The sequence below is a fragment of the Hypanus sabinus genome, chromosome 2 (assembly GCF_030144855.1).
Source record: "Hypanus sabinus isolate sHypSab1 chromosome 2, sHypSab1.hap1, whole genome shotgun sequence".
NCBI lineage: Eukaryota > Metazoa > Chordata > Chondrichthyes > Myliobatiformes > Dasyatidae > Hypanus > Hypanus sabinus.
Window position 1 is genome coordinate 13,390,046 of NC_082707.1, and position 17,674 is coordinate 13,407,719.

A 17,674-nucleotide genomic window follows, 5' to 3' on the forward strand; every position below is an offset into this window, starting at 1 on the left:
CTGATCTAAAAAGTAGGCATACAACAAATTCCCTCTCTTGCGATCCAACACTATCCTCATTTTCCCAAACCCCTTCCAAATTAATGCCCGCCATTACAATTGTGTCACCACCGTTTCCAATTCCCTTTACAATCTCAATCCCATATTTTTGGCTATATTTGGAGGCCAATATACTATACTATACTATACTATACTATACTATACTGTATTTTTACCCTTTCAGTTTCTTAACTCCATCCATAAAGATTCAATATTCTCTGACACTATGTCACCTCTTTATAAATATGTAATTATAACCTTTACCAACAGAGCCACACTACTGCCTCTGCCTTTCTGCTTGACCTTCCGATACAATGTATGACCTTTGACGGTGTGCTCCTAGCTCCTGGCTCCTAATCAGACGAGGGGATTAAGGCCCCATTCATGAAGTAATAGCAAGATGGGGGATTGCCAGACCGGACCATGACAGTTAAGACTATTAGAGAGGGTTTAAATTAGAATTGCTTGGGGGTTGTAACCGAACTGAAGTGACGGAGGAATTTTCTGCAAAGAACTGTGCAATGCTACTGTGGAAAACTAGGCAGTCACTATTCGTAATTCTGTGGCAATGCCCTGGTGAATCGATCGAGGAGCTGTTTCCCAAGTCAATTGCCGTTCAGCCCAAGTCTGTAAGCAAAGGTTTCAGCTTTTTTCCATGTTCCAATTAACTGTACTATGGCAAAAAAAAACTGCTGGTGGCCATCGTACTTTTGATTTTTCAAGACCAACATAAAATGGAAGCCAAAACGGTCCTGCATCATAACCCAACCTACTATACTTGGAAGGTTTATGTCTGTGGCCAGGAAAACTATGTCCTCACCCTGCAAGTTTGTAATTGACTTGTGTTGATGCATCAGGAGTGGCATTACAGCATTCAATGAAATCTGCCGTTTACAGGAGTCACCAGGGCAAGGACACGGGTATGGTCTGAACTCAGAGAGTTCATAATGGTCTGCTTTTTCTGTATGTGGTAGCGTTATTTCACAACCTGAAGAGGCATACGTACAGGGAAACATTATAGAGTTAGCCACATTTTCCATGGTCAAGTTACGAATGGAACCCAAAGGGCCCCTGCAGATGAGACAGCATGTGAACTTAGGACGACATTTGCTGCAGACAAGGTGGCCACTCTGGCACAGAAGAACTGATGGCAGCCGATAGTCAAAGCAAGCTGGACACTCAAAAAGACTTGCTAAATCACTGTTGGAAACTGTGGTTCATGTCAATGCAGGTGTAGGGATACACTTTGATGTACCTGTAGGGAGTGCAGTGGCAGTCTGACGACTTCTTTCTGCACCGCAAGGCAAAAAGAAAATGCACCTTATTTTTAAGAATGCCCTGTCAATCGCCCTAACCACACCGAGCAGGTACGCACCTTAATCGGCTCTCGCTCGGTTCGGCGCCTTTTGTCCAGAGAGAAAACAACCGCCGCCGTTTTTCAAGACCTAATCACTGATGTGCTGAGGGAGTTTAATAATCGCTTTGTGTTCATCTACCTAAATGATATCTTGATATTTTCTATCAGCCCCCAGAAACACATTCACCATGTCCGCCTAGTCCTCCAGATACTGTGGGATAGCAAGATTTTTGTGACGGCGGAGAAATGTGAGTTCCACGTCCCTTCGGTCAGCTTCCAGGGTTACACCATCGAGAGCGGGCAGGTGAGGGTAGATCTCGAGAAGATCTGGAAGGTGGAAGAATGGCCCAGACGCAAGCAACTTCAGCGGTTTTTGGGATTTACAAACTTTTATCGCCCATTTATCAGGGATTACAGTCGGATCCGGGGTAGGGACAGTCCTGTCCAGTCGATCATGTCCGGACGGAAAGTTTCATTCCTGTGCCTTCTTTTCTAGCCGGCTATTCCCCGCCGAGCGGAATTACGAGGTGGGGAAACGGGAACTACTGGCGTCAAGCTAGCATTGGAGGAGTGGAGGCAATAGCTGGAGGGGGCAGAACACCCGTTTATTGTTTGGACTGATCGTAAGAACATGGTATATATTCACAACGCCAAACGTTTGAACTCCCTGCAGGCCGGTTGGGATTTTTTTTTGGACGGTTCAAGTTTTCCATCACAAACCGTCCAGTATCCAAGAACGGAAAGCCGGACGCGCTCTCCCGCCAATACAACTCCAAGGAGGTCCACAGAGACTAACCTCCCACCATCCTGTGTGGTGGCAACACTCACTTGGGAGATTTAGTCCATAGTACAGGAAGCTTAATGGGATGACCCTGACCCCGGCAATGGAACCGCCGATCGCCCTTTTGTGCCTAATTCCGTCAGATCTCAGGTTCTCCGGTGGGGGCGCACATCTCATTACGCCTGCTACCCCTGTAATCATCGGGCACTGTCTCCCATGAAAAGACACTTTTGCTGGCCTTCCATGGAGCCGGATACCTGTTCCTATGTCTCTGCATTTGTGTCTGTGCCCGTGGAAAAGCCTCCCACCGTAACCTGCGGGATTCCTTCGTCCCCTCCCTGTCGCTGGTCTTCGTTGGACGCACAACGCCGTAGATTCCTTCACCTGCCTTCCCCCTTCACAGGGAAACACCACCGTGCTCACCATGGTAGACCGGTTCTCCAAGAAAGTGCACTTTGTAGCTCTCCCTAAACTCCTTTCTGCTCAAGAAACTGCAGACTTCTCGTCCGCCATGTCTTCCGCCTCCACAGAACCTCCGCGGACATTGTCTCCGATCGACGTCCCCAATTCATCTCACAGGTATGGAAGGCCTTCTGTCAAGCTTTAGGTGCCCCGGTCAGCCTGTCATCCGGCTTCCACACACAGACGAACGGGTCAACCAGGACGTGGAGACGACGCTCCGATGTATAAAAACCAACAACCCGTCTACCTGGAGTTGAGTACACTCACAACTCTCTGGTTAGTACTGCCATCGGAAGGTCTCCGTTTGAGTGCTTCCTTGGGTCACAACCCCCACTGTTCCCCGCGCAAGAAGAGGAAATTGCAGTGCAGTCTGTTCAAGCCCAATTCGATCAGTGCCGCATGTTTTGGGAGTACACACGGAGTGCCCTGCTCAGATCAGCAGATCGCAATAGGATGATTGCCGATCGATAGCGGACGGCTGCGCCTTAGCATCGACCTGGGCAGATGGTGTGGCTTTCATCTAAAGACATCCCTATCAAAAACGAACCTAAGAAATTCGCCCCTCGCTTCCTGGGATCTTTCGAGGTCGAAAGTATCATCAACCCCACAGCAGTCCGATTTAAGTTACCAAGATCTATACACATCCACCCTACTTTTCATGGTTCCAATTAAAAACACTCTCTGTTATCCCCTTGTGTCCTCCGACCGAAACCCCTGCACCACCTGGATCATCGACAACCATCCGGCATACACTGTCCGACGGCTACTGGATGTGTACCGTCGGGGAAGAGGCCTCCAATTCCTGTTCGACTGGGAAGTGTGCAGCCCAGAGGAGCGTTTCTGGGTTCCACGCTCCTTCATTCTGGACTCCGGACGAGCCTGGAGGAACGCCTAGAGGCTTCATTTAAGGGGGTGTCCTGTCATGGACCTGTCTGGTAATTCCTCATCTTATTATTACAGCCTTATTGGGCCTTAATCCCTCATCTGATTTCCAGTCATTCCCAGCTCCACTAATTACAGCACACCTGGTTCCCATTATCGAACAAAGGATAAAACTCGTGTGTCATCGCCATGCTTTGCCAGTTCATTGGTCTGCTCTAGTGTGAGTAAAACTCGTTTCCTCATTCCGTAGAAATGTCAGTTCTAAGCTCCGTATCATTTCCTGAATACACCGCGTAAACCTTATCTCTGTGTACAGACTGTTCTGGATACTGATTCCCATTTCGCGACGGTGCCTTATGACTCTGCCTCCGCGCCTGTGTCCTGCACTTGTGTTCGTCCTCAGCCTCGACCTTGCACCAATTGCAAGCCTTCCCGACAGGATATTGGTCTCCCTGGAATTCAAGTGAAACCCGTCATTTTTGTACAGGTCATACCTTCCCAGAACAGGTCCCAATCATCCAGAAATCTGCATGCCAGCCGCATGCTTCAATCCTTCAGCCACGCATTTATCTTCCACCTCATTCTCTTCCTATGCCCACTGTTACGTGGCACAGGCAATAATTCCAAGAGTACTACCTTTGAAGTACTGCTTCTCAACTTCTTTCCGAACTCCCTGTAATCTTTCTTCAGGACCTCCTCCCTTTTCCTACCTATGTCGTTGATACCACTATGTACCAAGACTTCTAGCTGTTCTCCTTCCCACTTCAAGGTATCGTGGACGCGATCAGGAACATTCCGGACCCTGGCACCTGGGACGCAAACTATCATCCGCGTTTCTCTCCTGCGTCCACATAATCGCCTATCTGACCCCCTAACTATAGAGTCCCTAATCACTTCTGCCATCTTCTTCCTTTCTCTACCCATCTGAGCCACAAGGCCAGACTCTGTGCCAGTTGCTTCCCCCAGTTGGGCCGTTCCCCTCCTCCAACAGTACTCAAGTAGGTATATTGATTGTTAAGGGTGACTACCACTGAGGACTCTCTAGTACCTGCTTCTTGCCTCTCCTGTGGTCTCGGGGTGACCACCTACCAATAGCTCCTCTCTATCACCTCCTCACTCTCGCTGACCAGAAGCAGGTCATCGAGCTGCAGCTACACTTTCCTAACGCGGTCTCTAAGGAGCTGCAGCTCGTTGCACCTGGTGCAGATGTGGTCATCCGGGAGGCCGGGAGTGCTTCGGATCTCCTACATCTGACAACTAGCAACGAAAACACGCCTCACACGCATACCCTCTGTCTTAATTTTAAACAGATAACCTACCTGCCCTCGACCATTTGTCGCCTAAGTCCCGTTGTGCCAAAGCCTTCCTATTCTGTCTCCCACCACTCCATTGCCTGCTCGACCGACGCCCGCTCTGTAAATATGTCTCTGTTTTAAACTCTTACTGCTGTTTTCACTGACCGAACTCTGCGGGCTTGCGCAGTCTGAACCAGTTCAAACCGCTCAAGAAATAGCCGTCACCTTTCTTAATCTCTGCTTGGTTTTCAACTCTTCCCGCTGCCCTCACTGACCGAGCTCCAAGCGCTTGCGCAGTCGTGCCCCCTTGAAACCGCTGAAGATATGAAATAGAAATTTTCTATTTCAATTATTATTTTCTGAACACACTTTAAATGTTCATATTTACTGTACTATACCTAGAAGAACAACGTCAAAACATAAGTACAGCAAGATTTAATTGAGAACTGAGAAAGTAAGAGGAACAAGATTGGCAGATTTATTGCAGAGGTAATCACAGTATGTATAAAGCCGGTGTGCTCAATCTCTCCGTCTCAGGAGACTCGCATTCCCCCTGAATATGATTGATCAATTGAAACGACGTCAACACAATGGGCGCATTTGCGATAGTGCCCAGAACTAGCTGTTCGCTGACAACTGCCCATAAAGAAAGGCCGAAGAAGAGAAACCACCTGGAGCAACAACTTGTGAAAAGAACATTGAGTTCTCCAGCACTATATCGTTCTTTTTCAAGCTCCATCTGTATTATGATAAACATTTCTTGCAATATTCTAATACAGCCAAAGTTTGCATACGTTAAATTAAATTTAATACGTTATCGTATCCTGTTCAGGTCAATTAGTCGCTCTGAAGCAGAATATATTCTCTGATATTAATCCAATTAACCAATGAGATCACCAGGTTCAAGTAGACTGGCAGTCACTTTACTGAGTTTCTAAGAGTGTTATGTTATTCCATCTGTGTTTAATTATATTACCTTACCGTTATAGCATGGGTAACTATGATTAAACAGTAAACGACATTGGCCACTTTCAATAGACGAACATACCTGATGCTTACTAGCGCTCCAGATTATTTGATATGTGTTCAGCACTATTTCTTTTCCCGGGGACGCTAATTCATTCTGATATCCAACTGTCCGAACTTCATTGTTACCGTCCGTATTGATTTGCCAATTCATAAGACCATAACCGGCTGTTGTATTGCGTTTCTGATCGCAATGCACTTTCTCCCCGATTGTTGTTCTGAAGTAAGTAAATTTAGTCTAAGCGAAGAGCTAAAAATAAAGTGCAAGAGATTTCTTTAAGATTCTTGTATATTAAATGCAGCAGATTTCCTCATGTTTCTTGCACTGAAGAAAATATTTTGCTTTCAAGTATTTATCGTCCAATGAGCAGTATGTGAGGCAGGACCTTAAAGGTTTGCATCTTCTTGGCGTCATAGACCAAGGCAGCAGACACAAAGCGCGTTCCGTACAAGAGGACCGAGCCAGACAAGGCATTCTCGTTGCTTGTCCCAGATGCCTGATTTCAGAGCAGTGTTCTCCTGAATATTCCATGTAACTATCTAAGTTGTTCTTGAATATTGCAATTGTATCTGCCTGAATAACTTGCTCGGGTAGTCCTTTCCAGGTACGCAATGTTCCATGTGACAACCAGTTAACCCTTACATCTCAGCAACGACTTCCATGTGCAAACATTTTGACCCTTCTCCTAAACTGTATCCTTTGACTGTTGAAGTCTAGCATGCTAAACAGCTCTTTCATCACACTGTATACATTCGCGGGAACTCTCAGCAAAATTGCACTTTTACTTCAAGGGCAGATCGAGGACGACAGCAGAAGCGTGTGGACGTCAGCAAGTGAGACTGGCGCGAACAATTTAAATGGAGACAGGTTTTTCTTCACTGGTTTGATCGAGGAACGACTGCGCAAGCTCGTGGACGTCTGCCAGTTAGCCCTGCATGAAATGGACTTCCCGCTATTCTGGGGCTGTGTCGTCTGGTCTAAGATACTCCCATCACAAGAAACACCCATTCCATATCTACTCTATCAAGGCCTTTCACCATTCGATAGGTTTCAATTAGATCAGCAGTCATCTTAATTCCATGGAGTACAGGCCGAAAACTATCAAACGATCTTCATATGACAACGCGTTAAATCGTACAATCATTTTCATGAACATCCTTTGAACCCTCTCCAGCTTCAATACATCCTTTCAAAGATAAGAGACCAAAACCCTTCAAAATTGTGCAAGAGAGGCTTCATCAGTGTTTTTTAAAGTTTCAACTTTATATCCTAACTTTTATATTCTGGTCCTCTTGAATTGAACGCCAACATCACATTTGCGTTCCTTACCACAGACACAACGGGCTAATTGACATTTTGGAATCCTGCGCAAGGACTCCCAAATCTCTGTGCCTCCGATTTTTGTATTTTCTCTCTCTTTGGAAAATAGGCAACACTTTCATTTCTTGTATCACAGCGCATGACCATACACATCCCGACACCCTATTCCATCTGCCACTTCTTTGCCCATGCTCCTACACTGTCTACGTTTATGAGCCTCCCTATTCGCTGAGAACTACCTGCCACTTCACGGATCTTCGTATCGTCTGCAAACCTTGCAGAAAAATTCCATCACTGAAATCACTAACATTTAACCTAAAACGAACCTGTCCCAGCACAGATGCCGGTGGAACATTACTAGCCAGCAGATCCCAACCAGAAAATGCTGCCTTTATTCCTACTCTTTAATTCCTGCCAATTAGCCACTGTTTTATCCACGCTAAAATCTTACCTGTAAAATCATGCGCCCATAGCCTGTTAAACAGGATGAGGGAGTTTATTAAACGCTTTTTTAAAATCCTAGTACACAACATCAACTATACATCCTTTGCCTATCCTAGGTTTTATTCCTCCTAAGAAATCAAGCAGATTTGTCAGGAAAGATTTCCCATTGACTAAAACATAATGACTGCCATCTATTTAATAATGTGCCACCAAGTGCTCCGAAACCACATCCTTAACAACAGATACGAATTTCGTGCCAACCATTTTGGTCAGAGTAACTGGCTTATAATTTCTTTTCCTTTCTTCTGGCTCTCTCCCTGCTTGATGAGTGGAGTGATATTTACAATTTTCCAAACTTCCAGAACCATTTAGCAATCTGCCTTTTCCATCCCCTGTTGAAACTTGTGGACTGCATACGTCCGACTGTTTAGAGATTACTTCGCTCTATCCCTAACGATTCAACACCTTCAGATCATATGTCACCTCTTCCTAATGATTTAATTTATATGTTTCCAACAGAGGCACGTCACCCCTTTGCCTTTCTGCTTATCCTTTCGATAAAATATGCATCCTTGAATATTAAACCACCCCTCAACCCAGCTATAACCGTCTTTCAGCCATGATATGGAGTTACTTACAGCATCATATTTCCCAATCTGTAATTGTGCTGCAAGTTTATTGATCTTATTCCAATTATTGAAGGTGTTCAAATATAATACCTTCAGTCCTGCATTCATCCTTTTCGATTTTCTCCACCTTTTACGTTGTGACACATCTTGTTAGCTGCATTTTTCCTCTCCTTGCCTCTCCTTCTGAGGCGTTTCAGTACACGTTGGCTCTGATTGTAACCCAACTCGCTAATTTTCAATACTATCACACCAGTTCTCATGACCCTGCAAAATTACTTCAAATCCACCCGATCAACTGTCCCCAACCTGCCCTCAAAAATTCTGGGTCCTCTCTGGTTTAGGTGTGAACATTTTGTACAGCTCATACTTTCTTCAGAATATATCCCAATGATCCATCAATCTTACCCCTGTTCATTGCACCCGTTCCTGAGCCACGCATTCATTAGTCACAGCATCCTATTCTAACCCTCACTGGCACGTGGCATAGGCAGCAATCCAGAGGTTACTACCCTGGAGGCCCTGTATCTGAGCTTCCTACCTAGCTCCTTAAAACCTCTCTTCAGAACTCTTCACCGTGTCCACCTTTGTCACTCGTGCCAATATGTGCCAAGTCGTCTGGCTGATCACCCTCACCCTTGAGAATTCCGTGGACCCGATCTGAGACATCCCTGAATCTGGTTCCAGGAAATCAATATAGATGTTTTCTATCTCTCCCACAGAACCACGTGTCTGCTCCTCTGACAAAAGGATCTTCTAAGAACACTGCACTGCCCTACATTTCTTTTACGTTTCTCTTGTGAATGTTGTTTACGTGATGCTGCGTGCCTGTGATGCTGCTGCAAGTAACTTCCATTCATGCATAAATGCACCTGCACACTTGAGAATGATCTAGCCGCTGACGTTGACATTAACAATATGTTCTTCCGCTACAACTATTTGTAATGCCTCTCCTTTATCTGTTGGCCTGCTTAATCTTTATATAAGTATCGAAACAAGTTGCGGGATCGTTTTCTCCCGATATCTGCCCACTTGTTCAGTTCTTCAGACTCGCCACTGAGAACGGAGTACATATTTTGACATCACTTGCTGCTCTGCGTTCGAACTTACATTCAGAGTGTGTAGTGCGTTGCTATCTACTGATATCTTTTTACTGTTACCGAGCAATTCAGAGTATTTTTCCTTTATTTGATTTGACAATGCTGAACTTGGTCTCTGATATACTGCATATTTCCCACAATGTTTGCCTACCGGTTTAATTAAACAATGAACCATTTGCTAATCACCTGATAATTAAAACAAAAATAGCAGTATTCATTTGGGTCTTTACCAATTTCTGCAAAGCGCAGTTTTCCACTGAGAGTATCTTCGTCAGTACTTAAAATAATTGCGTGACACTTATATAGCGATTCTGAACAGAAGTCTGCAGTCACAAGTCGCCGATTTCATTAATGCTATGTTGCAGCTGATGTTCAGAGTTTTAGTAGTGTGGTCTTTTGCACTGGGTTCGGGTGAACTAACCTGCAGGCTTCGGGAAAGTGTCCAGCTCCCCAATATCTCTAAGGATGGGGATGTTGTTCTTGGGGGAATATTCCCTGTGCACTTTAGCGGTATTCATCAGATAAATTTATTCACCAAACAAAAAGAAGAAAAAGGATGTAAAAGGTGAGTTTATTTCAGATATGACGGCATGCAGTTCTGATTAATGTTTCTCAGTTTTCTGTCAAGAACAATATTACCAGTACATTCTGGTAAGCGTAGTTCCTATTTGGAGACACATCGGGTTGAAGATGCCGAATGTCGCTAAAAGGGGCAAACTCTGCATTTGTGGAGGGAAATGGACAGGCGACGTTTCCAGACTGTTCACTCTGATTTCTAAAGAGACTTGACCCGAAACGCCTGTCTTGCTAAAAGTGCAAATTCTGGGGCTTGTTTAAATTTCATTATTAACTTGTACGGTGCTAAACAAATTGAAGGATTTCTTGATGGAAATTATTGGAGTGCTTAGAGTTCAGAGCTCTTCCCTCACCTTCATCTATGGTTTATTTTCAGTTTTGATCTAATGGCCTTCCGCATGTTACAGACCATGATTTTTACAATTGAGGAAATAAACAGGGATAAGCGACTCCTCCCGAACATTACGCTGGGCTATAAGATTCACGATGACTGTGACTCCCCCGAGATTGCCACAAAGGTTACTCTGGCTCTGCTGAACGGTCAAGAGAAAATATACGCCGGTCCAGTGTGTGACGGGCCTCTCGATATCTCTGGGATCGTTGGTGGCGCTGGATCCTCGGTGTCTATCGCTGTTGCAAGAACGACCGGTCCTTTTAGAATACCACTGGTGAGAGTTGTTTACAACTGTTGTGGTAACTATGGCGTACAGGGAATTGATAGTTTATCGGGGATGATGTGGTAGTTTTAACACTGATACCTTTCCGTATTTAAAATTTTGTCACTCCTATTAATGAAGAATATTTGACAGTGTCACACCCGCACATTAATCCACACACCTAATGTCTGATTGAATGCAGGTCAGCTACTTTTCAACGTGCATGTGTCTCAGTGACAAGAACGAGTATCCAACTTTTCATCGAACTATCCCAAGTGACGAACATCAGTCCAAAGTGCTGGGGCATCTCGTTCAGATGTTTGGATGGACATGGATTGGAACCATTAACAGCGACGATGACTATGGCAACTCCGGAATAAAGGCCTTTATAGAAACAGCTGTGGATTTCGGTGTCTGCATTGCCTTCTCGGAATCATTTCACAGAACGGACCCCGGACAGAAAATCACCAGGATAGTGCAATTGATTAAAGAGACGACAACAAAGGTCGTGGTAGCCTTTGCTGGACCTGGCGAAATGCGCATTTTATTTGAGGAGGTTTTACGTCAAAACCTTAGCGGTTTGCAGTGGGTGGGCAGTGAGGCGTGGATTACAGCGGATATCGCTGGTAAAGATAGGGGACGGCGCTTCCTTGTTGGGGCCATCGGGACTACGGTGCGTGCAGTGGAAATTCCAGAGGTGCGGGACTTCCTACTCAAAGTCCATCCTTCCAGTTTTCCTGGCAATCCATTGGTGAGGGAGTTCTGGGAAACCACGTTCAGGTGTACTCTAAGTTCAGAAAACGAGACAAACATAGTAGGTTCACCTGGCCGGCTCCCGCAGTGCAGTGGAAATGAGAGCTTGCATCAAATCAGCAACACATACACTGATTTGACCATGGACGGGAGCTCTTACATTGTATACAAAGCGGTCTACGCTTTTGCTCATGCGCTTCACGATATGTTTTCATGTGAAAAAGGCAAAGGACCATTCGTGAACAACACATGTGCACTTCTTTCAACTTTTCAACCATGGCAGGTAGGGTGCTGATTCAGTTTCACTGCGTCTGTTGTAAGATATCTTTCAATGTTGCTGATGCAGTTTGGACATTCAGACCAGTGTTACATTTATACAGGTAAATGTTAGGGGACCGACCAGCGTTGTGGAACAGAAAGAGACCTTCCAGTGGAAATGATAAGTTTTATTATGGTGGCCGGGGAATTGTACTGTGTGGTGTGGGGCCGTTTAATACTCTAGCCTTCATTAATTGGAAATTGTGTTTAAGAGTAGAGATACTATTTTGTCTCATGAGGCCGCATTCGGGGTATTCTTGCAAGCTTCGGTCAGCCTGTTAAAAGCAGACTGTAAATCTGGAGTGGCTAGATAACAGTATGAACAGTATGGATATGGTGAAATGATTTCGTCCTTTCTCAAGGGTTCAGGAGTCCAGTACCAGAGGGCAACGATACAAGGTAAAAGAGGTGAAATGCAAAGAGACTTTAGAGACCGCCGCTCTGCACAGAGGGTAGTTAATACCTGGAATGAGTTGCTTAATGTGGTGGCCCAGTCGAGCATCATTGGAGATTTAAGAGGCATTTGGATAGGTACACGAATGAGGTGTCCTGGAGGCATACAGGGCGACCACAGGAATCTGCAACGAGCAGAGTAGATCTCTGGTTAACATGTACCTAATGAGCCGAAACAGTGGTGCGTTACTCCATCACTTTAAATATTAACACAGCTGTCATTTCACGACTGAGTTATGTTATTTCTTCAAATGAAAAACTTTATTTCTGTGCAAGATACGAGGCAATTTGTTCGATTCAGTATGTAAAAACTTACATAAATATATTCCGCTTTATTTTCAGCTCCTCCATTACCTGTCGTCAATTTTCTTCACAACAAAAGTCGGGGAGAAGGTGTATTTTGACGAAAAAGGCAATCCAACAGCCTTGTATGATTTTGTAAACTGGCAAATGAATGCGAAGGGTAGCATTAAATTTCGAAGAATTGGATATTACAATGGATCAGCGCCTTCCGGTAAAAAACTTGTACTGAACCCAGATCACATTTTCTGGAGTGGTGGTAAACGTGAGGTAGGGTTGCCAATGGAAAGTGGGCAACATTGTTTAATCATAATTATCCTCTTTAAAGTTGTAAGAAATTGTAACTAATGCTGCAAGCAAAAATTTTAATAAAGGATATTAGGGATTCAGGGACACTTTGTTAAGTGCCTGGGAGACGATTTCAACCCAGTTAGTCATTTTCTATCGTGTCAGATGATGATAGGTAACTTGTGCATAAGAGTTTTTTAAGTGGATAATCGTTTGAACTGGGGCAGTATCGATCTATCGATCTCAAACTTTGGAGTCCAGTGATACGAACACGCGTTATTACAAGGGTTTCCCCTCGTGGCAGTGGATGATAATGACATCTGTATGTTGTCATGCATGCCCTTCGCTCTCCATGGAGCGTTGAGGTACCGCAATCTTAGCCGTTGGATCTCACTGTAGATCTTATTCTCCCAGCCCGGACGCTGGCTACCCTCACGTGGTTTAGCCCACCTGTCGAAGTGGTGTACGTGGGTATGAAAGCTACCTCATGGAAAATTGTTAGTTACTTCGAGCCTCAGGTGAGAGCTGAGTGTTCGACGGTGACTAAAGGTGAGGGACCCGTCCCGGAATGTACACAATAGGCCCTGTTAACAAAGGTTCTACTGCTGCCTGGATACATGGATATAACACAAAAACACAGTTACCATATAGATTATGTGAGTTATTATCAGAGATTACCTTCAGTGCTAGTGGAACCATAATGGAATTACCTGAAGTTGATGACATTTTAAAGCACATGTAAGCTACATAAGAAGCTTGCAGGAAATACTAACTCGTTTTACAGACGGAATTTAAAAATGGAAAAGAAAAGCAGTGCTGCCATGGGATCAGTGAATCGTTAATCACAGGGAAATAGTGAGACCGCTAGGAGGGAGAAATTAGACACAGCGGCAATGGCATGCAAACTGTTGTTCATCAACTGTCCATACCTGGTTCCTCTCGGTCGCTTTATACTCAATACATTGCTATTTGACAACGTTCAACGTTCCACTAAAAACAAAAATGCAGCTGTATTAATAAAAATGTTTTCAGAAAAAATAGGAGACGTTGGAAAGTTTCCAGGGAGTTTACAAGTGATGAAGAAAATGGAAGGAAAGTTGCAGCAACATGTCACCCAATAGAATTAGCTTCCTTGCACAGACGTTAGAATAAAAACAGCAACATCATCACTGCACCAAGCAGTCAACACACTATGGAAGTTTATCATTAATCACCGAGGAGATTTAACCTGCTCGAGGCCATGCAAACCTTAACAGTAGGAAAATTACATTTCTTACATTTAGAACATAGAACGTGCAGCATCAGAGGAACAAACGACGTTGTTCCGATTTCTTAACGTCCTCTAATATCAATCTGTCTCTTCCCTCGTGCATAGCCCAAAAAATCTCCATTTTTCTTTTATCAATGTGACCATCTAAGAGCCATTTGTTTGCCTCTAATGTATCGGCCTCTGCCCACTCTTCCGGCAGTGTTTTCCAGGAACTGACCATTCTCCATGCATTAAAGATACCTCTGATATCTCACCTAGAGTTTCCTCCACTCGGCCTAACAGTGTGCTCTAGGATTAGTCTTTGCTACGCTGAAATTTGGCGCTGGCCGTACATTCCATTCAGTATATGCCCCATCATGCGCTCCAAAGAGAGAAGACGTCTCTTGTTGAACATGTCCTCACATGACATGTGACAGTTTGTGACACGATATTTAGACAGTATCCTGATAACTCTCTTTTGGACCTTTTCTAAAGCATCCATATATTTCCTATGATGAGAAGGTCGGAACTAAACTAAACACAATATTCCATGTATGATACATCCAAACCTTTAAGGAACTGCAACAATAACTCGGGCGCAAAAATAACAACAACAAAGTCAAGAAAAACGAAGCTTCTGTGAGTCTGGTTGTCTCCTCAAATTTCGGCACATTTTTTTTAGTATATTCGTAAGTGCCCAAGGACGTGATGTTGCATTTAAGTATTACATTGTAGCCAAGCTTGTCGCAGACAGAATATTCGAATAAGCGAAAAGATGAGTGGGAATTATTTTGTTAAAGTGCCGTCGTAATTATTCTGGAACGAAAACGTAAAAACGCTCAAGGAGAACTAGATAACGTGTCAAATAACTTGTTTTTGTTAACGCAATTGGTTGCAGAATAGTTCCACACAGCTGGACGTATATCGACGCCTAAGTTATACAAACAATAAAATATTGCCTGTGTTTCATTCTTTAAGATTCCCCGGGCAGTCTGTTCTGAGAAATGTCCTCCTGGAACAAGAAAAACAGCCAGGCAAGGGCAACCAATTTGCTGTTTTGATTGCACGTCTTGTCCGGATGGAGAAATTAGTAACATTTCAGGTGAATGGAACTGCATGTTTAGGTTCTGACAATTTTCCGCAAGGATTTCCAAAGTGTCATCGTTACCAATGATTTGATTATTTTTCGCAGCCTCCACAGACTGCATCAAGTGTCCTCCACTGTCCTGGTCCAACAAACAGAAAGATAAATGCATCCCGAAGAAAACTGAGTATCTGGCTTTTACCGATGTCCTGGGCATGGTGCTGATGATTACCGCTCTAGTTGGAGTGTGCATGTCTGCACTCGTAGCAGTTCTCTTCTTTAAACATCGAGAAACACCTTTGGTTAAAGCTAACAATTCCGAGCTAAGCTTCCTCCTTTTATTTGCGTTAAGCTGCTGTTTCTTGTGCTCGATCTCATTCATCGGCGAACCATCAGAATGGTCTTGCATGTTACGCCACACAGCATTCGGTGTTTCATTTCTCCTGTGTATCTCCTGTGTTCTGGTCAAAACGATCCTGGTGCTGTCGGCATTTAAGGCAACTCATCCCAGCAGTAACAGGATGAAATGGTTTCGTCAAAGACAGCAGAGGGTAAGTGTCTTCCTCTTGGCATCCGGGCAGGGACTTATATGTGCAGTTTGGTTGCTTATTGGGCCACCTTTCCCTGTGATCAACACCAAATATTACCGCGAGACGATTATTTTAGAATGCGATACAGGATCGTCTGTAGGTTTCTACTTGGCGTCGAGTTATATCGGCGTGTTATCGTGCATTTGTTTTGTCCTGGCCTTTCTCGCACGGAACCTGCCGGATAACTTTAATGAGGCAAAATGTATAACGTTCAGCATGCTCATCTTTTGTGCGGTTTGGCTCACTTTTATTCCGGCCTCTGTGAGTTCTCCTGGGAAATACACAGTGGCGGTTGAAGTGTTTGCCATTCTGGCGTCTACTTTTGGTTTGCTGCTTTGCATTTTTGCACCGAAGTGTTTTATTATCCTCGTAACTCCGGAGAGAAACACAAAGAAGCACATCATAGGTAAAGTGGGATGAAATGATGCTTTAACAGATGAGGATCAATATATCTTCACGCGTAAAATCGCATGTTTATTTTTCCAGGAGCAGACCTAGAACATCAAAAAGCCAGTCACTTGTCAGACTGAATTAAATGGTTTAATATGAGTTCATCATCTTGTACTGGAAACATTGATTTTATTTCCGGGAGTTAGTCAACTGTATGTAATCAATAAACGATTTTTATGCTAATGTTTTGATTTGTGCATTTATGCATTTGACGCCGGTATAGATACTAACATCAATTTCTCAAAATTGACTGTAACTGATCCTGGTTCACTTGGATTTTTAAACTTTTGAAACTTCTCCTGTCAGCCAGGGTTCCCCTCCTCTCTTTAAACATCTTCATCTTTTTAATGCATTTATCTGAGCCTACCCAACAGCTCCCAGAAACTTCAGCCATTACCAATTCTGCCGCCATCCCAGACAGGATCTCTTCCTATTAACGTTGGCCTGCTCCTCTCTTATGCTTCTGCAATTCCGTTTAAGGGACTGCAAGATTTATGCATCTGACATTGTCCTCTCCGGCTCACTTTTAGGGTGTACTCTATCATATAATGATCGCTCCCTCTTAATGGTTCCTTCACTAATTCCCCTTATCAAATCTTGTTCATTAACCATCACCCAATCAAGAAATGCAAGTTTTTTCGTGGGTTCAAACAAACGTTGTTCTAAAAATCCATTTCATAGGCATTCTACAAATTCCCTTTCTTGGGATCCAGCACCAACCTGATTTTGCAAAACAACCTGCATATTGAAATCCCAATGACTGAAATTGCCCTTTTCAGAAGCCTTTTCTCGTTTTCTGTCCCTGTAATTTCTAAACCACATCCTGGCAACCGTTCGTAAGTCTGTACATAGCCCCTAACATGGTGGCTTTACCCTCTGCAGTGTCTTAACTCCATCCTCACGGGCTCTACATCATCCAGCCCCATGTAGTCATGTCATCATGTCATCTCTTTCTAAATATTTAATTTCTGTATTTTCTGGGGGGGGGGGGGCGGGGGGAAAGAGTGTTTCCCAGCAGAGCGGCCGACCTGACCTTCCTTTCAATACAATGAGTGCCTACTGATGTTAAGCTCAGAACTATGATTACTTTGCAGCCATGATTCATTGATTACATAACGTCATATCCCCCAATCTCTAAATACCTTCCAAACCAGCTACATGATTCTATATTCTACGAGCAATCTCACTACACACTGCATCTACTCTAATCCAAGCTGCTCCATCCTGGATCCTATTTTTCCAGTTCTAACGCCCTCTGAGAAATCAGTGTAAACGCTCCCCAGCAGTTCCATCAAAATTGCCCGCAAGGATATCGATCGCCCTTACGTTCAAGGGTAACATAGGAACTTCACTGGAAGAGATCCCAATAATCTAGAATTCTGAAACCTATTCCTGTGCATCATTTCCTTGGAGACATACATTCATTTGCCAAATCGTCCAACTCTTCCCTCCATTGTCCCGTGGTACAGTTGGCAATTCGGATTTTAGTACCCTAAAAGTCCTGCTTTTCAGATTTCTGGCTAACCCACTCTATTGTCCAGTCCGGACTTCCTCCCTTTTCGTACCTATGGCGTTGATAACAACATGCCTGATAACTTCTAGCAGTTTACCCTGCTCCTTTAGA

The 17,674-nt window shown here is 44.1% G+C and overlaps 1 protein-coding gene and 1 pseudogene across 1 annotated transcript; one reads left to right on the top strand and one right to left on the bottom strand.

Moving 5' to 3' along the window:
• Positions 1-478: 478 nt before the first annotated feature.
• On the bottom strand, positions 479-2,354 carry LOC132403143 (E3 ubiquitin-protein ligase SIAH1-like; annotated as a pseudogene).
• Positions 2,355-2,601: 247 nt separating this feature from the next.
• Positions 2,602-16,020, top strand: LOC132403147 (extracellular calcium-sensing receptor-like). Its single transcript, XM_059986475.1, has 8 exons — positions 2,602-2,756; positions 5,806-5,810; positions 6,635-6,767; positions 10,286-10,577; positions 10,768-11,601; positions 12,432-12,659; positions 14,905-15,028; positions 15,119-16,020. The coding sequence occupies exons 1-8, from the start codon at positions 2,602-2,604 to the stop codon at positions 16,018-16,020; spliced, it is 2,673 nt and encodes an 890-aa protein (XP_059842458.1).
• The last annotated feature ends 1,654 nt before the right edge of the window (positions 16,021-17,674 follow it).